The following is a 25,931-nucleotide window of genomic DNA, read 5'->3' as shown; positions in this document are numbered from 1 at the left end:
TGCTGCGGCCCGGGCGGCGGCGATGCTGTGGCCGCGGCTGGCGGCGGCCGAGTGGGCGGCGCTGGCCTGGGAGCTCCTGGGCGCCTCGGTGCTGCTGATCGCTGTGCGGTGGCTGGTGCGGCGGCTGGGCCCGCGGCCGGAGGGGCTGGGCCGCAGCGGGACCCCCGTCCCTCCGCCGCGCGCGGCCGCCGCCCCCGCCCCAGGTAAGGCCCAGGCGGTCGCTGGGCCTCCGCATCCTGGCCCCTTCCTCGCCCCGATGCCCTCCTCGGGCCCGGGTCCCAAGCCGCGTCCCTCGAGCTCCTGGAGCCGGCAGCAGTTGGGCGAGGCCGCCGGGGGGACCAGGGTTGCTCGGGAAAGGCCATTACGGCCGCGGAAAGGGCAGTTGCGGGGACTTGGCTTCCCGGGGCGGGGGCGGAGGGGCCACGCCGGGTTCGGGGTGAGAGCTTTCCCGGGCCCGGGAGCAGCCTCCGGGGAAAGCGGCGGGGACCCGGCGAGGCTTTAGCGGACACTCTTGCTGCGGTCTGTCGAGACCTGGGGAGGGATGGCCCAAAGGAGGGCGGCGCGGGGAGGAAGCCCCTGGGTCCTGGATGTGTTTGGAATGTGAAGCCACTGCAGTTACTGGTCATTGAACATGAGGCAGAGACGGAAAAGGCAAATGTAACTTAGGGGTTTGGAGCCAAAGGAAACGGGAGAAGGTGGCCATTTGTTGCTTTGGGGTAGACTGTCGGGTCTGGGTGATGTGGGGATCAGAGGTGGGTTTTGGTCGTTTTAAGTTTGAGGTAACTGATAAAGTGAACTGTGTATTTCACCTCCATCCCCTTTTCCTGGCATACAACTCCTAAAATCCCGGGAACCTCCAAAGTGATGTCTTTTGTAGGCTGAGTGGACTGGTGGCCGGCAGCCCCTAGGGAGCTTCTGGATGGTGCTGGTCGCAGGAAAGACCAAGGCAGGGTTAGAGGTTCTGGGGACTTTCAGCCCCACCACCAACCTCCGGGGAGGGGAGAGGGGTGAAGGTTGAGTTGATTACCAATGCGTGATGAATCATGCCTGTGAAATGAAGTTTCTGTAAAAACCCAAAAGGGCTGGGTTCAGGGAGCTTCCAGATAGTACGTGGGGGGTTCCTGGAGGCGGTGCCCAGAGAGGCCCTGAATTTCCAAGTGCTTCCTCCCGGTTTTACCTTACGCATCTCTTCACCTTTATTCTTTGTAATCCTTTATACTCTGCTGGTAAGTGTAAGTAAAACATGTCTGTGAGTTCGGGAGCCACATTAGCAAATTAACGCAACCTGAGGAGGTCACCGGGTTACACCCCGTCGGTCCGAAGCGCAGGTCAAAACAACCTGGGCACTGGAAGTGGGGGCAGTCTTGTGGGGCTGAGCCCTTTACCTGTGGGTCTGCTGGTATCTCCAGGAAGACGCTGTCAGAATAGATGACTGAATTAGGATGACAGACGACACCCAGCCTGTGTCCACTGCAGAACTGATGACTTGCATGATTCGTGGGGAGAAAACCCCCACATATCTGGCGTCTGAAGCATGTTGCAAGACTAGTGGGAGAAACTGAGTTTGTTTTTACTCTAAATTGTCAGACTGTTAGTCACTGCGGAGCGGTGCTTTCTGATGATTGAGTGGGGATTCCTGTCCAATTGTGTGAGTTTGTGTCCCGGCCCTACCACCTTTTTTTTTTTTTTTTTTTTTTGAGATGGAGTCTCGCTCTGTGGCCCAGGCTGGAGCGCAGTGGCGCGATCTCGGCTCACTGCAAGCTCCGCCTCCCGGGTTCAAGCGATTCTCCCACCTCAGCTTCCTGAGTAGCTGGGATTACAGGCGCCCGCCACCACGCCCGGCTAATTTTTCTATTTTTAGTAGAGACGGGGTTTCACCATGTTGGCCAGGATGGTCTCAAATTCCTGACCTCAGGTGATCCACCTGCCTCAGCCTCCCAAAATGCTGGGATTACAGGTGTGAGCCATCGCACCGGGCCCTACCACTTATTGCTGTGGGCTTAACCTGTTTTCAGCCTGCTCATTTAGGAATAGGGATGATAGTAATACCTGGTTAGACTTTTTTGGGAGTTGGGTAAGTGCAGCACTTGGTATGTGTTAAGCACCTCTGAGTGCTGTTACTGTCACCACTGGCATCATCCAGGCAGAGCTGCGGACAAGGTGGCAGGGGGTGAGGCTGGCGTTTTGAGAATGGCTGAAATAAAAAATACTGATATTTTAATTTAATATAAATATATTTTTATATTATATATGATGTATAATATATGTATATCATATAGCATATATAATATACGTATATCATATGGCATATATAATATACGTATATCATATATATAGTCAGCAGAGGTTTAGAGAAACTGGGTCTCGTGCATTGCGGGTGGGGATGGTAAGTGGTGCAGCTACTCTGCGAATCAGCCTGGCAGGTTTTAGGAAGTTAAACCTGCCCTGCATTCCTGAGCTTTTATTAGACAAATGAAAACGATTTTCACACAAAAACCCATATTTGATGTTCATAGCAACTTTATTTGTAATTGCCAGAAACTGAAATCACTCAAATGGTTAAACTTGCACATTGATACCCCGGGGTGCCACTCTGCAGCGATCCATTCTGCCACATGGATGCCCCAGGGGTGCCACTCCGCAGCGATCCTCTCTGCCATGTGGGTACCCCGGGGTGCCACTCCACAGCGATCCTCTCTGCCATGTGGGTGCCCCGGGGTGCCACTCCACACCATCCACTCTGCTACGTGGGTGCCCCGGGGTGCCACTCCGCACGATCCTCTCTGCCACGTGGGTGGATCTCAAGGGCATTATGCTGAATAGGAAAAAGCCAATCTCAAAAGTTGCGTACTTGGCCGGGTGCGGTGGCTCACACCTGTAATCCCAGCACTTTGGGAGGCCGAGGCAGGTGGATCGCAAGGTCAGGAGTTCAAGATCAGCCTGGCCAACATGGTGAGGCAGTCTCCACTAAAAATACAAAAAATTAGCTGGGCGTGGTGGCAGGTACCTGTAATCCCAGCTACTCGGGAGGGCTGAGGCAGCAGAATTGCTTGAACCCAGGAGGTGGAGGTTGCGGTGAGCAGAGATCATGCCACTGCACTCCAGCCTGGGCGAGAGAGCAAGACTCCATCTCAAAAAAAAAAAAAAATTGTTAATGGAACGTTATTACCCAGTGTTCAGACCTAGCTGTTTCTCACATCTTTACCCATCGATCTGTCAAAGACCATGTGATCATACTGATACTTCCAATTTCGATGCAACGTCCGTGGGTTTATTCTTTTTTTTTTAGATGGAGTCTCACTCTGTTGTCCAGGCTGGAGGCTCACTGCAACCTCTGCCTGCCCAGTTCAAGCGATTCTCCCGCCTAGCCTGCTGAGTAGCTGGGATGACAGGTGCGTGCCACCATGCCTGGCTAATTTTTGTATTTTTATAGAGACCTGGTTTCACCATGTTGGCCAGGCTGGTCTCAAACTCCTGACCTCAAATGATCCACCCACCTTGGCCTCCCAAAGTGCTGGGATTACCGGCATGAGCCACCATGCCTGGCCCCCTGGCTTTATTCTAATGCAAGAGTCAGTAAACTGTGGTCCAAACTGGCCCCATCTATTTTCCTAAATATAGTAAAGTTTTATTGGAATACAACCATACCCTTTTGTTTATGTATATCTGTGGCTGTTCTTTTATTTTTTGGAGTCGGGGTCTTGCTGTGTTGCCCAGGTTGGAGTGCAGTGGCACAAACGGCTCACTGCATCCTCAAACTCTTGGGCTTAATTTATCCTCCTGCCTCAGCCCCCAAGTAGTTGGAACCACAGGTGCATGTCACCACACTTAGCTAATTTTTTTTTTTTTTTTTTTTGAGATGTAGTCTCGCTCTGTCGCCCAGGCTGGAGTGCAGTGCCGCCATCTCTGCTCACTGCAAGCTCTGCCCCCTGGGTTCACACCATTCTCCTGCCTCAGCCTCCTGAGTAGCTGGGACTACAGGCGCCCGCCACCACGCCTGGCTAATTTTTTTGTATTTTTAGTAGAGACGGGATTTCACCGTGTTAGCCAGGATGGTCTCAATCTCCTGACCTCGTGATCTGCCTGCCTCGGCCTCCCAAAGTGCTGGGATTACAGGCGTGAACCACTGTGCCCAGCCATCAGCTAATTTTTAAAGTTTTTGTAGAAAGGGTGTCGCTGTGTTGCCCAGGCTGGTCTTGAACTCCTGGGCTCAAGTGATCTTCCCGCCTCGGCCTCCCCAAGTGCTGGGATGACAGGTGTGAGCCACCACACCCGGCCTGTGGCTGTTCTGAGCACTCGCGTGGCTTTGGCTCATAGAGTCTGAGATTCTTACTCTTTTGCTCTTTACAGGAGTCGTTTGCTGAAACGCTGTTCTCACTCCCACTTTCCTTTCTGTCATTGAGAGTCCTGGCTCTCATCAGCCACCATGTATTCCAATTATTTGCTCTGCCCTGGAGTCCACAGAAAATAGCTTGAGGTGTGCTAACCTATACCATTGTGAAAACACCTACTGCCTGGAGCCCGTTCACACGGTAGTGGTGCACAGTTCTTTGTCTTTCTCCTTAGAGCACCTGGTCACTCACTGTTTTCCAGAGTTATGTAGGTTAGCTCTTCCCCTGTGTTACTCACTTGTAATGCAGTTAGGTTCATTTCTTCTGGCTAGTATTCCATTTGGGTGTCTCCCCCATCTTTTTATTTATTTATTTCTTTTTTTTTTTTTTTTTTTTGAGATGGAGTCTCGCTCTGTTGCCCAGTCTGGAGTGCAGCGGCGCGATCTCGGCTCACTGTGACCTCTGCCTCCTGGGTTCCAGCGATTCTCCTGCCTCAGGTTCCCGAGTAGCTGGGATTACAGGTGCCCGCCACTGTGCCTGGCTAATTTTTGTATTTTTTTTTTTAGTAGAGATGGGGTTTCACCATCTTGGCCAGGCTGGTCTCGAACTGCTGACCTCGTGATCTACCCACCTCAGTCTCCCAAAGTGCTGCGATTACAGGCGTGAGCCACCGTGCCCGGCTTTACTTATTTCTTGAGTGTGTAAATCACGAACATGTTTTTAAAAGTTAGAACCCTATAGAAACTTAAATTCAGATGTATTACTCTCCCCCCATCGTTTTTTTTTGTTGTTGTTGAGACGGTCTGATTCTGTCACCCAGGCTGGAGTGCAGGGGTGCCATCTCAGCTCGTGGTGGCATCCACCTCCCAGGCTTAAGTGATCCTCCTGCCTCAGCCCCCTGAGTAGCTGGGGCTGTAGGTGTGCACTACTATGCTCGGGTAATTTTTTTTTTTTTGAAACAAGGTCTCGCTCTTGTCCCCTAGGCTGGAGTGCAGTGGCGTGATTTCGGCTCACTGCAACCTCCTCCTACTGGGTTCAAGTAATTCTCTTGCCTCAGCCTCCTGAGTAGCTGGGGTTACAGGCGTGTACCACCACGCCTGGCTAATTTTTGCATTTTTAGTAGAGACGGGGTTTCACCATGTTGGCCAGGCTGGTCTCGAACTCCTGACCTCAGGTGATCCGCCTGCCTCCCAAAGAATATAATGGGCTGGGCATGGTGGCTTATGCCTGTAATCCCAGCACTTTGGGAGGTCGAGGTGGGCGGATCACCTGAGGTTGGGAGTTCAAGACCAGCCTGACTAACATGGAGAAACCCCGTCTCTCCTAAAAGTATAAAATTAGCTGGGCGTGGTGGTGCACGCCTGTAATCCCAGCTACTCGGGAGGCTGAGGCAGGAGAACCACTTGAACCCGGGAGGCGGAGGTTGCAGTGAGCCGGGATCGCGCCACTGCACTCCAGCCTGCCTGGTGACAGAGTGAGACTCTGTCTCAAAAGAAAAAAAAAAAGGCTCACGCCTGTAATCCCAACACTTTGGGAGGCCAAGGCAGGTGGATCACCTGAGGTCAGGAGTGCAAGATCAACCTGGCCAACATGGTGAAACCCTGTCTCTCCTAAAAATACAAAAATTAGCTAGGCGTGATTCCGGACGCCTGTAATCCCAGCTACTGGGAGGCTGGGGCAGGAGAATCGCCTGAATCCAAGAGGTGGAGGTTGCAGTGAGGTGAGACCGTGCCACTGCACTCCAGCCTGGGTGACAGAGCAAGACTCTGTCTGATAAAAAAAAAAAAAAAATGTGGTGGCATTAGATTAAGGACAGAAGAGTTATATGAAAAGTGGAATCCTGCCCGGGACTGAGATCCTCTCTGTTTATTTGTAATTATTCTTCACTTGTGCCCACCCCTTAAACTGTGCCCCACAAGTTGCTTTGACGTACTGTGTGCCTGCTCCACTGTAGATTGGCTACAGCCCTTTGCATCTGTTCCTCAGCACCAACTGTCTCTGTACAGAGAACCTGGTGAGGTGCTTATGGCCGGGCAGAATCTTGGGGTCAGTAGGTGCCCCCTCCAGGGTCTTTGGCAGACTCATTCATTGTTTAAAAGACAGTCCCCTCTGCCAATAAGTAACAGCACTTTTGGAATTTTCTTGGAGTTGTGGAGATGGAGGCATTATAAAATGTTTTTGGCTGCCATGGTGGCTCACGCCTGTAATCCCAGCACTTTGGGAGGCCGAGGCGGGCGGATCACCTGAGGTCGGGAGTTCAAGACCAGCCCGGCCAACATGAAGAAGCCCGTCTCTACTGAAAATATAAAAATTAGCCGGGCGTGATGGCAGACGCCTGTAGTCCAGCTACTCGGGAGGCTGAGGCTGGAGAATCGCTTGAACTCAGGAGGTAGCGGTTGCAGTGAGCCGCGACAGCACCACTGCGCTCCAGCCTGCGCGACAGAGCGAGACACCATCTCAAAAAAAAAAAGAAAAAATTTTTTTTTTTGAGCTGGAGTCTCGCTCTTGTTGTCTAAGCTGGAGTGCAGGGGTGTGATCTCGGCTCACTGCAGCCTCCGCCTCCTGGGTTCAAGCGATTCTCCAGTCTCAGCCTCCCAAGTAGCTGGGATTACAGGCTTTTGCCATCACACCCGGCTAATTTTTCGTATTTTCAGTAGAGACGGGGTTTCACCATGTTGGCCGGGCTGGTTTTGAACTCCTGACCTCAGGTGATCCGCCTGCCTCGGCCTCCCAAAGTGCTGGGATTACAGGCGTGAGCCACCGCGCCCAGCCAAGAAAAAAGTTTTTAATGAAAGAAACAGAAACTGATGCCATTATATAATGAACCCTAGTACTCGTCACCCAGCTTCAGCAGGTGTTAGTATTTTGTGACTGTATTTGATTTTTTTGTCTTGGGCCTAGGTGAAATGACAATGGATGCTGTGTTGGCTCGATTGAAACTTCTGAATCCAGATGACCTTAGAGAAGAAATCGTCAAAGCCGGATTGAAATGTGGACCCATTACATCAACTACAAGGTTCATTTTTGAGAAAAAATTGGCTCAGGCTTTACTGGAGCAAGGAGGAAGGCTGCCGTCTTTCGACCACCATGAGGCAGGTGTCACAGCTCTCAGCCAAGACCCACAAAGGATTTTGAAGCCAGCTGAAGGGAACCCAACTGATCAGGCTGGTTTTCCTGAAGACAGAGATTTTGGTTACAGTGTGGGCCTGAACCCTCCAGAGGAGGAAGCTGTGACATCCAAGACCTGCTCGGTGCCCCCCAGTGCCACCGACACCTACAGAGCTGGAGTGACTGCATCTAGGGAGCCGCCCCTGTACTATGGGGTGTGTCCAGTGTATGAGGACGTCCCAGCGAGAAATGGTAATAGGACCGTGTGTAGGATTTCCTCACACAGATAGCACATACGCGGAGGGGGCGGGGTGACGTCTGAAAATGGAAAACTACAGGTTAAAAAAAGAAAAAATCCAATCCCCTCCATCTCATCACCCCAGTTAACCATTGTTAACATTTTTATGTAGAACTTTTCTGAAATATTTGTGAATTTAACATGAGAACTGTTTAAAATTTGTTAGGTAAACTGGATTCTATGAGATATGCTGGACTAAGATATTGATATTAACTGGCTGCTGCTGTTGGTTAGGAACTGTGTTGATTAGTCATCTCCCCCTTTTTAAAATGCAGTGTAACCTGCACACCTTTTATATTAATGAATGCAAATGGCCAATGAATGTATAAATAATTTTCAGCATCAAAGATTTGTAGTTTTATTTTATTTTTTATTTATTTATTTATTTTTTGAGACAGAGTCTCACTCTGTTGCCCAGGCCAGAATGTGTTGGCGTGATCTTGGCTCACTGCAACCTCTGCCCTCCCAGTTCAAGCGATTCTCCTGCCTCAGCCTCCCCAGTAGCTGGGACTACAGGCGCCGCCAGCACGCCTGGCTAATTTTTTGTATTTTATTAGAGACGGGGTTTCACCATCTTGGCCAAGCTGGTCTTGAACTCCTGACCTCATGATCCACCTGCCTCGGCCTCCCAAAGTGCTGAGATTACAGGCTTGAGCCACCACGCCGGCCATTTTATTTTTTTAATTTATTTATTCATCTGAGACAGGATGTTACTCTGCCACCTAGGCTGCATTGCAGTGGTGCAGTCATAGCTCACTGCAGCCTCAACCTTTGTGGCTCAGGTGATCCTCCCACCTCAGCCGCTTGAGTAGCTGGGACCACAGGCATACGCCACCACACACAGCTCATTTTTGTTTTTGTTTTTGAGGCAGAGTCTCGCACTGTCACCTGGGCTGGAGTGCAGTGGTGCGATCTCAGCTCACTGTAACCTCAGCCTCCCGAGTAGCTGGGAACTACAGGCGCCCGCCACCATACCCAGCTAATTTTTTGTATTTTTAGTAAAGAGACGGGGTTTCGTGATTTTGGCCAAGCTGGTCTCGAACCCCTGACCTCGTGATCTGCCCACCTCGGCCTCCCGACGTTCTGGGATTACAGGCGTGAGCCATCACCCCTGGCCAATTTTTGTATTTTTTTATAGAGTTGGGGTTTCGCCATGTTGCCCAGGCTGCTCTCAAACTGTCCTCAAGCGATCCACCCACCTTGGTCTCCCAAAGTGCTAAGATTACAGGCACACACCAGCACGCCTAGCTAATTGGTGGTTTTTGGTGTTTTTGTTTGTTTGTTTGTTTGTTTGTTTGTTTTTGAGACTGGGATCTCTCTCTCACCCAGGTTGGGGTGTGGTGATGTGATCTCAACAACTCACTGCAATGTCTGCCTACCAGGCTCAAGCAGTCCTCCCACCTCAGCCTCCTGAGTAGCTTGGGATTGCTGGGATCACGGGCACGTGCCAGTACATGGCCAGTTTTTTTTGTATTCTTGGTAGAGACAATGTTTCCCCATGTTGCCCAGGCTGGTCTGCAACTCTGGGCTCAAGTGATCCACCAGGCTCAGCCTCCCGAAGTGCTGGGATTACAGGTCGTGACCACCTCGGCCTCAGTTGAGCCACCTCGCCTGGCCACACGAGGTAATTAAATTTTTTTTTTTTTTTTTTAAGAGACTGGGTCTTGCTTTATTGCTTAGGCTGGTCTTGAACTCCTGGCTTCAAGCAGTCCTCCCACCTGAGCCTCCCAGTGCTGAGATGACAGGTGTGAGCCACTGTGCCCAGCCCAAGAATTGTAATTTTAAAGAAGATGTAGCATTGGAGAAAAAAAAATGAGAACTCAGTATTAATTGGAATGCCAGAAATTACACACTGTCATTAGTATTGTTATTACTGTGATATCATTTGTGGTGATGCCTATGAGTAGATAATTGGTTAAACACTATGAATAGAATGGAATATTATTCTTCTATCAGATCTTTTTAAAGAATACTTAGTGGCCAGGCGCAGTGGCTCACGCCTGTAATCCCAGCACTTTGGGAGGCTGAGGCAGGCAGATCACGAGGTCAGGAGATCGAGACCATCCTGGCTAACATGGTGAAGCCCCGTCTCTACTAAAAATACAAAAAATTAGTCAGGCGTGGTGGCGGACGCCCATAATCCCAGCTACTCGGGAGGCTGAGGCGGGAGAACCCCTTGAACCCGGGAGGCGGAGGTTGCAGAGAGCCGAGATCGCGCCACTGCACTTGAGCTTGAGCGACAGAGCAAGACTCCGTCTCCAAAAATAAAAATAAAAATAAAAAGGCGTTCCCTGTTCAAAATTGTGTTTAAAATTCTCTTATGTTCTTGGCTGACATAATTATAGGTTTTTTTAATTTGCCTTTTAATAATTTTTATTTAGATCTTTATGTGAAATTTAGTTTTTAGGATAGAATCTTGGCATATAGAATTACATATATGAACATAATATGTATCATGTTACATGCATATACGCACCACCGTCGAGCTTGTTAATTGTTTTATTTTGGCTAGCTAAGGCCCTTTTTCTTCAGGATTAAAGATCTGAACTAAGCCAGGCGACTGGGTAGCAGACATGGAAGCTGATGGTTAGGCCCAGGGCGTGGCCAGATGACAGCTCTCCAGTCACTCATCTCTGATTTTCATTTGTTATTTTTCCTACCCAGAAAGGATCTATGTTTATGAAAATAAAAAGGAAGCATTGCAAGCTGTCAAGATGATCAAAGGGTCCCGATTTAAAGCTTTTTCTACCAGAGAAGATGCTGAGAAATTTGCTAGAGGAATTTGTGATTATTTCCCTTCTCCAAGCAAAACGTCCTTACCACTGTCTCCTGTGAAAACAGCGCCACCCTTTAGCAATGACGGGTTGAAAGGTAAATCATGCAGCCGTTCACATCTGGATGTTCCTGTCACATTGATCCCACCCTGTTTTGTGCCTTCTTTCCTCCGATGTGGTAACTTGTTTTCTCCGTGAGGGTAGAGTCGACGGGGTCTCAGTGGACCAGGAAGCCATGCTAGCTCTGATGCTGATGTGCCAGTAATTAGCGTCTTGACTGTGGAGAAGCTGAAAAGAACACTGTGGCCACTTCCGTCTGTCCCAATGTCTGTTGGATTTTTTTCTTTTTTTTTGTAAAGAGACAGGGTCTTGTTCTTCTGCCAGCCTGGAGTGCAGTTTGGTGCTATCATGGCCCACTGCAGCCTCAAACTCCTGGGCTCAAGCAATCCACCTGCTTTAGCCTCCCAAGTAGCTGAGAAATAGGCGTGCACCACCACACCCAGCTAATTTAAACCTTTTCTTTTTTTTTGAGACAGAGTCTCGCTCTGTTGCCCAGGCTGGAGTGCAGTGGTGCAATCTCGGCTCACTGCAAGCTCCACCTCCCGGGTTCAAGTGATTCTCCTGCCTCAGCCTCCCGAGTAGCTGGGATTACAGGTGCACAGTGCCACGCCCGGCTAATGTTTGTATTTTTAGCCACCATGTTGGCCAGGCTAGAATTTAAAATTTTTTTATGGAGACAGTGTCTTGCCGTGTTGCCAAGGCTGGTTGAATTGCTGGCATCAAGTGATCCTCCCATCTCAGCCTCTCAAAGTGCTGGGATGACAGGCGTGAGCCCCTGCGCCTTTTTGGATCCTGAGACCAGTCTACTTCCCCACCTGAAGCTATACCTACTTCAAGGACTAGGGCATCTGCAGAAGTCGGGCTCATCTGTAGGAGCGGTCCAGCCCGAAGTCTGACCCATGCCCACCTCCCAGCTCAGAACTAGGGTTTTGTGTGAAGAGGTTCTTCACGGTCAGCGTGGGGTAGAGCCTCCGCCTTCACCTTCCGTCTGGTCTCAGCTCCTGCTCCCTCTTCCCAGCTCACAGTTGTCTGGGCTTCGCTGGTGGGCTGGTCCTCCAGAGGAATATGGTCCTCTCCTTCCAGTCATCCGCCTGCCCTCTGTCAGCCTTGTACAGGTGCTTCCTGGATGGAAACCAGAGTGGCTTCTAACAGGTACGGATTTCCTTCTTTGCAATTTGTGAGAATTCCTCAGAAGGAAATCACCTTAAGACAGAAATCAGGCCGGGCGCAGTGGCTCATGCCTGTAATCCCAGCACTTTGGGAGGCCGAGGTGGGTGGATCACTTGAGGTCAGGAGTTTGAGACCAGCCTGGCCTACATGGTGAAACCCCGCTTCTACCAAAAATATAAAAATTGGCTGGGCACAGTGGCTCACGCTTGTAATCCCAGCACTTTGGGAGGCTGAGGTGGGTGGATAATCTCAGGTCAGGAGTTTCAGACTAGTCTGGCCAACATGATGAAACCCCGTCTCTATTAAAAATACAAAAATTAGCTGGCCGTGGTAGCAGGTGCCTGTAATCCCAGCTACTTGGGAGGCTGAGGCAGGAGAATTGCTTGAAACTGGAAGGCAGAGGTTACAGTGAGCTGAGATTGCGCCACTGCACTCCAGCCTGGGCGAAAGAGCAAAACTCCGTCCCCCCGCCAAAAAATCAGCTGGGCGTGGTGGCAGGCTCCTTAATCCTGTAATCCTTTGCAGCCACGCTGTGCGCATCGAAGGTCTTGCGTGATTTCTGGGAGTGTTCCCTTGCCCGCTGCTGCTGTTACTCCTCCTCCACCTACTGACTGAGCTTTCAGAGTTCACTGGCCGGGTGCGGTGACTCATCCCTGTAATTCCAACACTTTGGGGGCTGAGGCAGAAGGATCCCTTGGAGCCAGGAGTTGGAGACCAGCCTAGGCAACATAGACCTCATCTCTAAAAATATGTATATATATATGTACGTGTATAAGCCAGGCGTGTTGGCACACAGCTGTAGTCCCAGCTACTTGAGGGGCTGAGATCACTTGAGCCCAGGAGGTCAAGGCTGCAGTGAGCTATATTCGTGTCACCACACTCCAGTCTGGGTAACAGAGCCAGACCCTGTCTCTGAAAAAACACAAAGTTCATCAAACTTGGCCTCATTCACAGAGCCTTTCCCAGCAAGATTGTGGCCGGGTCTGGCTGCTCTCCCCCACTTGCTCTGCTCACAGGGGCGCGCTGGCTGCCATTGCGTTGCATGCTGGGGCCGGTGGCCACAGGCCCTTCTTGTCTTCTCTCACCTGTGCCTCCCAGTTGGCCCGGAAGCCTCTGTGGAAAGCTCCTTATCCCTCATGAGAGGGTGCATGGGTGACGAGTGACTGTTGGTGAAACTAATCGCTCTTAAATTCTGTCCCTTACTGACAGATGGTTTGTGCTTGTCGGAATCAGAAACAGTCAACAAAGAGCGAGCGAACAGTTACAAAAATCCCCGCACGCAGGACCTCACCGCCAAGCTTCGGAAAGCTGTGGAGAAGGGAGAGGAGGACACCTTTTCTGACCTTATCTGGAGCAACCCCCGGTATCTGATAGGCTCAGGAGACAACCCCACTATCGTGCAGGTAGGTCTCGGCGGTTCCCTCGGGTAGGTGCGCGGCCCCGGCGGTTCCATCGCAGCACTCGCACAGGGTGCGTCCACACGTCAGACAGGAAGCTCAGAGCGTGCGGTTCTCTTTCAGGAAGGGTGCAGGTACAACGTGATGCATGTTGCTGCCAAAGAGAACCAGGCTTCCATCTGCCAGCTGACTCTGGACGTCCTGGAGAACCCCGACTTCATGAGGCTGATGTACCCTGATGACGACGAGGCCATGCTGCAGAAGCGTATCTGCTACGTGGTTGACCTGTACCTAAACACCCCCGACAAGATGGTGCGTGCACACCCTCCACTCACGCTTTCTTTGTTTAATTGTTTAAAAGTTTTTCCCCAAAAGAATGCTTTATCGACAAGTTACTCATTAGTATAATAACTCTGGGGAAAAGATACGTCAATTACACCCCTGCAACCTGCCTTCTCACCACATCCCACTGGACAAAGGGCACCGAGCGCTGGGGTTCCCTGGCCCCTGCATCGTCGTCGTGTGTGTAGTGCTGTCCCCGAGGGTGTCTGAACTGTCTGGGGACACGGGTGTCAGAGGACATTTCCTCTGCTGAACAGGACACCTTGAGCTGAGCAGCCCTTCCCCTCCCGGGAGTGGCAGAGCTGTGCACACCACAGGCAGGCCCTCAGTGTCCTGCCAAGAGCCACTGAGTCACAAAGCTGCCCCTGCAGACCATGCTGCCTGACACACAGGGCTCTGGTGTGTGAGAGGCTGCCTGACACGCAGGGCTGTGGTGAGAGAGAGGCTGCCTGACACGCAGGGCTGTGGTGAGAGAGAGGCTGCCTGACACGCAGGGCTGTGGTGTGAGAGAGAGACTGCTGGGGTGCGACTGCTTAGAAACAGGAATGATCTTTGTAGCTCCTGAGAAAAGGCGACAGCAATCCTGGCCGATGCCCACGCCCCACCCTCCACCTGACCTGTGGGGTCGTTTCTTCTTAAGTGCAGCCAGCAGGCGGGCTGGAGTCACTGATGAATCCCCCCGGGGCCAGGCCCATGCAAGGCAGCACTGGGAAAGGGGCACAGCTCTTCTAAAGGGTGCTAAAGACAGGCTTTTCCTTCTCTTAGCCCCTCCCACCCCCGGGAGCCCAAGAGTCCTTCAGGGCAGAGTAGGGAGCCAGGGGAGCTGCCCTGCTTGAGAAGAGAAGCAAGTTTTATACACTGCGATGGAGCGTGTTAGTGAAATCAACACCCCAACTGGAACAGGCAGTCACGCAGGCCAGGTGTAAAATCCCACACAGTGCTCACAGCCATTAAGCAACCCTCATTTATATGTTTTTGATAAATAAAGCATGAGGCAATGTGAGGCTTGAATTTCAGCTTGAGTCCAAAGAAATAATATTCTCTCACTAGGAGGCTATAGCTGCTTTGCCTAATTTCGATTTTTGAAAAGTCCAACTGCATTAAAAAAAAATTATGAATTTGCTTTTCATTAAAGCTAGATTAGTACAACAATTAGGCAGTTGTTGATAATCCGTTTACTTTCTGTGGGCAGAAAATGGACAGTTTTCTTGTTTAGCATTCCAAGATAAAAAACTCATGGAACAGGTAGGGCTTTCTGGGTGATTGCATTCCTTCCGTGAGTTAGGGAAGGAGGAAGTCAAAAATGCTACTTACACGTAGGACTCTTCAGTCCTTCAACATTCTGACGGGCTAACCTGATTCTTTTTTTTTTTTTTTTGAGACAGAGTCTTGCTCTGTCCCCCAGGCGGGAGTGCAGTGGCACGATCTCGGCTCACTGCAAGCTCCTCCTCCTGGGTTCAACTGATTCTCCTGCCTCAGCCTCCCGAGTAGCTGGGATTACAGGCACCCGCCACCACACCTGGCTAATTTTTTGTATTTTTAGTAGAGATGGGGTTTCACCGTGTTAGCCAGGATGGTCTCCATCTCATGACCTCGTGGTCGGCCCGCCTTGGCCTCCCAGAGTGCTGGGATTACAGGCGTGAGCCACCGTGCCTGGCCACTAACGTGATTCTTAAAGGGAGCCTGGGCTTTGGCTCAGTATTTCAAATCCTCCACCCTGTCCACTCCCTGTACCCCTAGGAAGGACAGCACAGTTATCTGTTTCATCTACAAACTTTAGTATATAACTATGTACACAACTGTTGAAATTCATGTGGATGCAGCAGCCACGTCTCCTTGTGGATGGGCAAGACTGTTCTCAAAGCCGGCTCTGCGTGTGCGTCCTGGCTGGCTGCTTCGTTGTGCAGAGCTCCGGCTGTGATGCTGAGGGTGTGTTGCGTGTGCTCTGCAGCTGAGCGTAAGCGACCACAGGCTTAGAGAGTTGCGGGATCTGACGGGCTTGTTGCCCCTCCCTGCTGAGGAAGGGAGATTGTCCTTGCTGTTCTCTGTCACCCACGACCTTAGACTTCATGGGCCCAACTTGGTCTTCAAACGACTTGAAAGTTGCAGTGTTCCTTACGTCTCCGAGCTTCCTGCTGATGGCAGAGCCCACCATGGACAGGGCTGCTGAGGTCTCTGTCTTGGTTGAGGTCTTCTGTCTTGCTGTGGGAGCATTTCCTGAGTCTTGCAGAAATCTGGGTGGGCCACTTTCTCATTCCACTTCCACGTTTCTCAGAAGTCTTCACATAGGCGTTAGAAGGGGTTCTGTTTCAGCCTCCAAGGCAGAGAGGCCCAGCCTCCTCTCGAGCTCTCCACAGTCCCCCTCCTTGGCTGCCAGCACTGGTGTAGAGTGACAGTTTCCTCATCCGTCTTGGTAGCTGGGCCCTGAGCTCTTCCTCCTCAGCCTCTGTCAGACCCTCAACAGCAGTAGCCTGGGTAGCCCCACCTGTGTCAACAGGGACATTGGTCATGGAGTTGAACAGCAGGCCATTGTGAGGGGAATTCGGGTTGACATCTTGGCTGGCGGCGTCTGTGTTCAGGCAGTGATGGGCCTCAGTGAAGGCGCTGTGGGAGCCGAGTGATGGGCCGTGGTGCTGGCGCTGTGGGAGCTGGGCAGGCAGCAGCAGGGTTGCTTACTGCACGCACGCTGCCCGGGAGCCGCCTCCGCTGGCTGTTTTAATAGAAATGGCAGCCAGTATTGTAGTTTAAGAAAGATTTGTGAGGCCAGGTGCGGTGGCTCACGCCTGTAATCCCAGCACTTTGGGAGGCTGGGGCGGGTGGATCACAGGGTCAGGAGATCGAGACAATCCTGGCTAACACGGTGAAACCCCATCTCTACTAAAAATACAAAAAATTAGCCGGGCGTGGTGGCGGGCGCCTGTAGTCCCAGCTACTCGGGAGGCTGAGGCAGGAGAATGGCGTGAACCCGGGAGGCGGAGCTTGCAGTGAGCCGAGATCGCGCCACTGCACTCCAGCCTGGGCGAAAGAGCGAGACTGTGTCTCAAAAAACAAAAAACAAACAAAAAAAAAAACAAAAAAAAGAAAAAAGAAAGATTTGTGGCTGGGCGCGGTGGCTCATGCCTGTAATCCCAGCACCTTGGGAGGCCGAGCGGTCGGATCACGAGGTCAGGAGATTGAGACGATCTTGGCTAACATGGTGAAACACTATCTCTACTAAAAATATAAAAAATTAGCCAGGTGTGGTGGCGGGCGCCTGTAGTCCCAGCTACTCAGGAGGCTGAGGCAGGAGGATCACGTGAACCCGGGAGGCGGAGCTTGCAGTGAGCAGAGATCGCGCCAGAGCGAGACTCCGTCTCAAAAAAAAAAAAAATTGTGTTCCCAGGACGATGTTTCTTATGGTTCTACATGGCATGTGGAAAATGAAGAGAAGCACATTCCCTGAGCTTAGAGAGCTTAGGGAGATGCAGCTGGAAACAGGACACCCCAGCAGGAGTCGGCCCCACAGGGCAGGGTAGGGTGTGAGGCCTCTGTGGCTGCCGTAGGCAGGGACGGGCAGGGGAACTCCAGGAGGCTTCCCTTTTGTGCTTTGTGAAGAGAGGAGGATGGACAAATGCAAAAAAACATGGAAAAGAAAGTAAAAAAAGTTTTGGTGCTTTTTATTCTAGTATTCTATTGGATATCTTTTATATATATTTTTCACTTTACCTTAGAAATATTTCCTGTGTGGTTGAAAATGTAGCTGGGCACAATGGCTCACGCCTGAAATCCCAGCGCTTAGGGAGGCCGAGATGGGCAGACCGCTTGAGCCCAGGAGTTCGAGACCAGCCTGGGCAACATGGCAAAACCCTGTCTCTACAAAAAATTTCAAAAAACAAATTAGCCAGGTGTGGTGGCACATGCTTGTAGTCCCAGCTACTCAGGAGGCTGAGGTGGGAGGATCACCTGAGTCCGGGAGGCAGAGGCTGCAGTGAGCTGAGATGGTACCACTACACTGCAGCCTGGATGACAGAGCAAGACCCTGTCCCCACCACCAAGAGGCATGGTTCTCAGTGGCTGAATAATGCATAAGTAAGAATTCTTGAAGAATTGATGTACTTATGTAAGGGAAAACCCAGTGATAGCTTAGAGCCAAGAATTATAAACTCTTAGCAAAACCCAGGAGTTTGGAATGTTGTGTTGTGGTGGGTAGAGGAGAGTGTCAAAGAAGCATATTGTGGGGAGGCATAATTTTGTTAATTGGATAACACAATGAATATGATATATTGAGCTGCAATTTTTTTTTTTTTTTTTTTTTTTTTTTGAGATGGAGTCTTGCTCTGTGCCCCAGGCTGGAGTGCAATGGCGTGATCTTGGCTCACTGCAACCTCTGCCTCCTGGGCTCAAGCGATTCTCCTGACTCAGCCTCCTGAGTAGCTGGGACTACTGGCATGCAATACCACACCCGGCTAATTTTTGTACTTTTAGTAGAGACAGGGTTTCACCATATTTGCCTGGCTGGTCGTGAGCTCCTAACCTCAAGTGATCCGTCCGCCTTGGCCTCACAAAGTGTTGGGATTACAGGCGTAAGCCGCCATGCCCAGCTGAGCTGCAAAATTGAAAAGCAAGAATACTTTTTAAATCAACAAGAGAGAAAAGGGGGAGTGTTGAAATTTTGTCAAGCCAGCAAAACTATAGAAGGGAGTGAAAGTGAAAACAATGGTTACCAAAAAAGCAATCATATACATAAAATAGGAAAGAGGGAATAAAATCAAAGTGCATCAGTTATACTAAGTGTGAACAAACTGGCTAAGTAAGGAATTGAGATTTGACTAGGACAGTCAGCAAGTGAGGGTTTGTAGAGATAATACAGCACTCCATGCCCTGCAGGAAATACATGTTCTTATTTTCATGCAATATTCACAGAAAATGTGCATGTGTGTGTCCAGAAAGAAAACTTGGTAAATTACTGAAATTAGATATTTCAGGTTACATTTGTTTATTATAACCACTGAAAGTAGGAATCGTTAAAGTGTGGGCCAAAAATAACTATTTAGAAAGTACTAGTGTTTTTGGAGAGATCGGGCTGGGGAGAAGGTCGGCCAGAACTGCAGGAATTTACCTGGCAAGAACAGGCAGAAATCGGGGTGGTGAGGTTTGCCGACTACAGAACAGGTTGGAAAGGGCCGTTGTGTAGGAGGGAGAAGGGTGGGCAGAAGGAAGCCGTTTTGTTGCGGGTCCTTTTTTGTAGACCGTCTGCACAGGTGCACAGCAGAGGGCCTGGGAAGGGGCGGGTGGTCATGTTTCTGAAGCAAAGCACTGGAACCTCAGTTGTGTAAGGTAGAGAACATGGACCAAGAAAGGCCTGAGGGCCGGATGCTGTGGCTCATGTCTGTAATCGCAGCACTTTGGGAGGCCGAGGTGGGTGGATCACTTGAGGTCAGGAGTTTGAGACCAGCCTGGCTAACGTGGTGAAACCCTGTCTCTGTTAAAAATACTAAAATTAGCCACACTGTAATCCCAGCTACTTGGAGGCTGAGCAGGAGAATCACTTGAACCCAGGAGGTAAGGTTGCAGTGAGCCGAGATCGCACCTCTGCACTCCAGCCTGGGCGACAAAGTAAGACTTGTCTCAAAAAAAAAAAAAAAAAAAAGAAGGGCCTGAGGGTTGGAGAACAGAGCAGTGATTGCACTGTAGGACCAGGGGCCAGCAGACTGCAGCCCAAGAGCCAGCTCAGCCGCCACCTGTGTGTGTAAATAAGGCTTTACTGGAGAACAGCCATACTCATTTATGTATTTGTCTGTGGCTGCGTTCCTGCTACAAGGGTGGAGTTGGGTAGCTGTGGCAGAGACGGGATGGCCTCAAAAGTCTATAGTGCTTACTGGCTGGGCACGATGGCTCACGCCTGTAATCCCAGCACTTTGGGAGGCCGAGGTGGGCAGATCACGAGGTCAGGAGATCCAGACCATCCTGGCTAACACGGTGAAACCCTGTCTCTACTAAAAATACAAAAAATTAGCTAGGCGTGTGGCGGGCGCCTGTAGTCCAGCTACTCGGGAGGCTGAGGCAGGAGAATGGCGTGAACCCGGGAGGCGGAGCTTGCAGTGAGCCGAGATCGTGCCACTGCACTCCAGCCTGGGCGACAGAGCGAGACTCTGTCTCAAAAAAAAAAAAAAAAAAGTCTGTAGTGCTTACTATCTGGTCCTTGTCCAAGAAAGCTTGCCAGCCCCTGGACAGAAGGATGGGGTGCAGGTAGCGTGGTGGTATATCAAACATCCAGATCTTTCTAGGGTCGTGTGAGAAAGTTGTAAGGGATACCTTAGTGGATGATGGCGGGAGGGAGCCGTAGGAGGACATTTGCGGGTGACCTAGGCTGTGTTGCCAAGGAGTGGAGGCGGGGGTGTCAGTGCAGGCCGCAGGGTCCATGATGAGTTTTTGTTCCCTGTGCAGAAGCTTAGGGGTGGCCGCCATGGCATACGATGCCACCGGACACTTCACAGCCAGAATCTTGGTAATCAGAGGTGACGAGAGAAGGTGTTTCTGGCTCTGCTAGGTGTAAATGAATTCTGTTTTCTACACAGTGCAGTGGAGCTGCCTGTGGGATGTCCAAGTGAGGTGCCTGGGAGGGAGTTGGCCCTTCAGGTCTTGGGCTCAGGGGCACTGGTGACCATGAGGCCCGCTGATCTGTAGGCCACAGTTGAAGGTGACACTGAGACGGCCCAGAGCATAAGGAAGGATCAGAGGTGCAGCTGTGGGAGCTCCAGGCAGATGGTGTGGAGACCTGCGACACCATCCGGGGAAGGAGGGCGTGACGCAGCGTCACGGACGGAGACCTGGGTTCCCAGCCGGGGCGTGACGCAGCATCACGGATGGAGACCTGGGTTCCCAGCCGGGGCGTGACGCAGCGTCATGGACGGAGACCTGGGTTCCCAGCCGGGGCGTGATGCAGCGTCACGGATGGAGACCTGGGTTCGCAGCCGGGGCGTGACACAGCGTCACGGATGGAGACCTGGGTTCGCAGCCGGGGCGTGACGCAGCGTCACGGATGGAGACCTGGGTTCCCAGTCAGGACATGATGCAGCATCGTCAGCAGTGAAAAGAATTTCGTTTACTGTGGTGTCACATGCTACAGAGACTAGAGTACAGGCCAAATTCGTGGTCTTTGCTTTATTCTGGTTGTGGTCTTCATCTGTGTATTTCACTTTCTGGGCATGTTTTACATGACATTGTACTGGGCCCTGAATGCTTAAAGCTACTGTTCACTGTTTATGGAGAATTTAAGCTCCTCCAGAGCCTGGGCACCCAGGTCAGTGTGCTAAGCTCAAGCCTTGGCATGAAGTAGGTATGTGCTAGAATATGCCAATTATTTTTCCATTATAAAAGCAGTGTCTTTTATGGACTTTCTGTTTGTGAGTCTTTTTTTAAAAAAAGTATAAGCCGGGCTCAGTGACTCACACCTGTAATCCCAGCACTTTGGGAGGCCCAGGCAGGTGGATCACCTGAGGTCAGGAGTTCGAGACCAGTCTCACCAATATGGTGAAACCCCATCTCTACTAAAAATTTTTTTTTAAAAAATTAGCTGGGTGTGGGTGCGGGTGCCTGTAGTCCCAGCTACTGGGGAGCCTGAGGCAGGAGAATCAGTTAAACCCGGGAGGCAGAGGTTGCAGTGAGCCGAGATCATGCCACTGCACTCCAGCCTGGGCAACAAAGTGAGACTCCATCTCTCAATGAATGAATGAATGTATAAATATCTATTTTCACCTTAGAGCAACCTTATGAGACAAGTGTGAATAATTGTGCTTCCTCTGCATCTTTTTTCAGGGCTATGACACACCGTTGCATTTTGCTTGTAAGTTCGGAAATGCAGATGTAGTCAACGTGCTTTCGTCACACCATTTGATTGTAAAAAACCCAAGGAATAAATATGATAAAACACCTGAAGATGTAAGTACTTATTACAGTGCAGTTGCTATCTAGAGTTAGAAATGGAAATCTATGAATTTACAGTCTGTGATCACAGGCACAGGGAAGCCACAAGGAGCTCTGTATGAGTTGTGTTTGCTTTATGGGCACATGTTAGAACCTGGCTGTTGAGTAAGATGCACTTTGTGAAGAAGATGCATCTGTAGAACCAGGAGGGAAGGAACTGACCCACTTTGCTGATTTTATTTTCCTAAAACTGGCAGTCAGTTGCTTTGAACAGCTCACAGTCTTTTATCAAGTTCCCTCTCTGAACACATCAGTTGACCAGAGTCAGAGAGAACAGAGGTGGTAATGGTGGTGGTGGTGATGATGGTGGTAGTGAGAATGGTGGTGGTGATGGTGATGATTATGGTGGTGGATGGGTGCTGGTGGTGGTGTGATGGTGATTGGTGGTAGTGATGAGGATTGTGGTAATGGTGACAGTGAGGATGATGGTGATGGTGGTTGTAGTGAGGATGATGGTGGTAGCGATGATGGTTGTGATGATGGGATGGTGAGGATGGTGATGATGATGATGTAATGATGGTGGTGAGGATGAAGGTGCTGGTGGTAGTGGTGAGGATTGTGATGGTGAGTGAAATAATGCTGGTGGTGGTAGGGAGGATGGTGGTTGTAATGGTGATGGTGAGATTATGGTGGTGATGGTGAGGGTGGTGGTGGTAGTGATGATGGTTGTGATGCTGATGAGGATGATGGTGGTGAGGATGGTGATGAAGATAGTGATGGTGATGATGTTGAGGATGATGGTGGTGAAGATGAAGATAGCGATGGATGGTGGTGTTGGCAATGGTGGTGATGATGGTGACGATGGTGGTAAGGATGACGATGCTGAAAGCAGCTAATTGTATTCAGCTCAGTGTGCACCCAGGCGCTGTGCTAAGCTTCTCACACATACATACTCATCTGACCCAGACAAGCCTTGTCAGTCAGGCCCTCGTCATGATCCTGAGCAGTTGAGTAAAGTGCACCTTGCAGAGGGCAGAAGTATATTCTTTGCCCGCAAAGTGCAAGAAGTATCTGGACCTTCTGAGAACTGAAAGACGAGTTTGATTTTTCTGTGTATTGCAGCTGTGAGCTGTCCCCGGTCTAGCAGCCCTTTAGAAATAAAAGCTGTAAGGATCTTCTGGTGGCAGTGGTCTCTCCCACCACCCCCTCTGTAATTGCTGTTACTACATAAGCAATACATCCACTTGCCATAGAAAACTTAAAAATACTGCTTGATCAAAAAGAATAAAATTCACCAGAAAATTCTACAACTGAGAAATTGCCATTATTTTTGTATATATGTGATTGAATTTTGTGTGTGTGTGTGTGTGTGTGTGTGTATCTGTACTTCAGCATAAGAATGGCATTTGGTAACCAACTTAAAAACTCCTGGCATTCTAAAAAGCATTTGACTTTTTTAAAGCTCACAGTCAGGTACAGACTTAAAAATGTAGTCGCATTCATAATTTTAGTTAGTTTTCTCTCATAGGCTGGTTCCTTTCTTTCCTTTTATTTTGAAGGTTGTTGGTTTTTCTATAGTTTGTGGCAAAAGTTTCGTATTGCTGCAATTCTTCAAGGGCTGAGAAAGTTGATTTCTATAGCGACAAAAGCAGAACTTTGATGTTCCGTGTTACTTAGGAGCTCCACCTTGACCCAGCCTCACAACCTAAAGTTTGTGTACGACCAGGCTTCCTGTAAGTGGAACTCAAACAACCAGGAAGGTTAGAAACATGTTCACGTGCTTCTGTTTTTACTCGATGCGCTGGTACGTTTCCCTCTCCTTGCAGACAGTTAGAAAATGTCGAGTAGCGCAAGAAAAAGTAAATTTACCCATAATCCCAGAGTGTGTTCTCCTAGCTGTCCCCCTTAGACTTCTAGAAGACCTCACTCCACACATTTTTTTTCAGTGTGGAGCTTTATTAAATCTTTAGCATTAAGATTCTACTTTTACTGAGGTTTAAAACTATTTTTCTAAAATCATTGTAATGATAAAGAAATGTTACGATCAAATAAGATTTTAGACGCACTTTTTTTTCCAATAGGTAATTTGTGAAAGAAGCAAAATAAATCTGTGGGAACTGAAGGAGCGGATCAGAGAGTATTTAAAGGTAAAGATGGGGAGGTCAGTGCCTGGATCGATGGAGTCCACGCTGGGAAGGGCTTGGAGTGTTGGGGGACACAGCAGAGCTTTGCTTTCCTGACCCCCTGGGTGTAAAGGGTAAGATGGGGAGTCAGTGCCCTGGACGTGGGGGTCCACGCTGGGAAAGGGCCCTGGAGTGTTGGGGGACACCAGCAGAGCTTTGCTTTCCTGAGCTCCCCGGGCGTGTGCCGGCTCCCTCGGAAGCCTCTCCCTCAGGGATCATCTTTCTTTCCTGAGCTCTCCTAGCTCACGTGCCACCTCTTTTCCTGTTATCCTTCTCTGAAGTCTTGTATCTGTTCCTTGAGCTTTCTGTGAGAGAACTTTTTGAGGTTGTGTGTCGCTGCCTGTTGCCGGTAGCCTCATTCCTGGATCCATAAGTCTGTCTCACAGTAGTTCATTGTGATGGCTTCTCTTCAGGTGGAGCCTGCAGTTGGCAAAGAAACGGCTCAGGGAGAGGCCAGGGCCCAGAGCTCCTTGGTTGGGTGGCTAGCCTGGCTTTTGTGTATCTCTTTGGCCTATGTTGGGGGTGGGGTCTCTCCCTGTCACTCCGATTCTGAAGCTGCCTCCTTCCTCCTCCTGTACTGGTGCACGCCCAGGCTCCTGCCTTGGCTCCAGGAGCACTCCCTCCCCACTCGCCTCAGACGTTCCTCCATCCCACTCTCCCCCGCGCCTCAGACGTTCCCTCCCCACTGGCCTCAACGTTCCCTCCCACTGCCTCAGACTTCCCTCCCCACTCGCCTCAGACTTCCTCCCACTTCGCCTCAGACGTTCCCTCCCCACTCGGCCTCAAGACGTTTCCCTCCCCCACTTCGGCCTCAAGACGTTCCCCTCCCCACTCGCCTCAGACGTCCCCTCCCCACTCCGCCCTCTGGGAGAGAGGCCGTTGCTTTTCTGACTGCCTCCTCTAGTCAGCAGCTTCTAGTTGTTGGCCCCTGTGCCTCGCGGTTTGTAGGTGCCAGGCACGAGAAAATGGCTGGTTTCAGGGATGGGCTTTTTCCCTGCCGTCTTCCTCTGTTTTCAGTGAATTTTGGAAGATGACACTTCTAGAGCGCCTCTTTTGCCATCTTAGCTCGAAGTCTGGGAGCTTCTGCTTGCTGGTGAGATTGAAGCAGACGCTGAGGTCCTTTCAGCCTCCTGCCTGCTTTTCTCTCTCTCGGATTCCATTCCTATCTAAAACTCTGTCTCTATTTAAAGCAGGGTCCGCAAATGACTGCTTTTAAAAATAAAATTTTATTGGCAATAAAGCTGTCAGCACCATTTGCACACTGTCCGGGTTTCTTTCCCAGCACACAGTGACTTGTGGCCTACTGAGCCTAATTATTTACTGTCTGACCTTTTATCGAAGTTTACCAACCCTGATCTAAGGTATGAAGAGCCTCTGCTTGTCCCCTGATCTGTTCCTGTCCTAAGTATAATTTGTTAATTACACTTCTTCAGTGTGTGTAGCTGTGCACAGGAAATGAATCCTGCATGCTGTTAGCGGCGAGAGTTCCTCCTCAGGGCTGTGAGGCCTCACTGCAGAGGCCCAGCTGGAACTTCAGAGGCCCTGGGAACACACGGCTGTGTTGCCAGAACATCCTGAAGAGCCGAGAGTCTGCTCCGGATTTTCAAAGCACACTGTCAGAAATGCTTTTGCAACACTGACATTAAGCATTGCTTCGTGATGGTATTTAGGAAGCAATTCTGTCTGAGAGATCCTTGCCTATGTGGGGACAGTAAAACACTGTCGCCTCTAAGATCTGCCCAGCAGCTGTTTGCTGAGGAGAAAGGCAGCACTGTGAGATCCAATGTTCCTGTGGGCTGAGCTACACGGCACCTCCAGAGCTCCTACACCTCCTTCCTGGTCCTTCTGAGGCTCACGCGAAGCCCAGGCACCGGTCAGCATCTATGGTCAACTGGGGCGTCGGTCACGCTGTAGGCTTCACATGCCACAGAGCCTGCTACAGGGCTGGCTGCGTCCTGCATCCCACTTTCCGTCACTCAGAGAGAGACCCAACGCTTGTATGAAGATGAGGAGGGACTCTAAAGTGTTATTGAGAGACAAATAGGATCAGAAAGCCAGGCACAAAAACCATCCAGAGACCCAGTAGTCCCATCTGTAGATAGAAATTGTAAAAAGGGACCTCAAATCAATATGCTAAAAAAGTAAACATTAGTATTTTATGGAGTAAAATTATAGGTAAATTATACCGTATGCCTACCATGCACCGTATACTGTATATAACTGTATGTCTTCTTTTCATATGCCACTAAAAGAGGGAAAAACCTGCCAATTAACCTTGAAAATGCCAAAGTACATATGATGCATCCAAATATAGGATAGTAATATGTCAGATAGAGTATCTGAATTGCCCTAATTTTCAGTAT

At 50.2% G+C, this 25,931-nt stretch overlaps 1 protein-coding gene and 1 pseudogene across 1 annotated transcript; one reads left to right on the top strand and one right to left on the bottom strand.

The window, feature by feature from the left end:
• LOC115834272 (ankyrin repeat and LEM domain-containing protein 2-like) lies at nucleotides 1-23,532 on the top strand (the record flags this gene model as incomplete). The annotated part of the gene is made up of 7 exons (XM_030809011.1): nucleotides 1-203; nucleotides 7,233-7,691; nucleotides 10,402-10,608; nucleotides 12,951-13,144; nucleotides 13,262-13,450; nucleotides 21,278-21,400; nucleotides 23,467-23,532. Coding segments are annotated over exons 1-7 (1,419 nt in total), but the record flags the coding sequence as incomplete, so codon positions are not given.
• Nucleotides 15,290-19,927, bottom strand: LOC115834273 (annotated as a pseudogene).
• Nucleotides 23,533-25,931: the final 2,399 nt, after the last annotated feature.

This window comes from Nomascus leucogenys, unplaced genomic scaffold, assembly GCF_006542625.1.
Source record: "Nomascus leucogenys isolate Asia unplaced genomic scaffold, Asia_NLE_v1 001466F_35538_qpd_obj, whole genome shotgun sequence".
Classification (NCBI taxonomy): Eukaryota; Metazoa; Chordata; class Mammalia; order Primates; family Hylobatidae; genus Nomascus; species Nomascus leucogenys.
The sequence above is the reverse complement of the archived record's forward strand: the minus strand, read 5'-3'. Positions and strand labels throughout refer to the sequence as shown.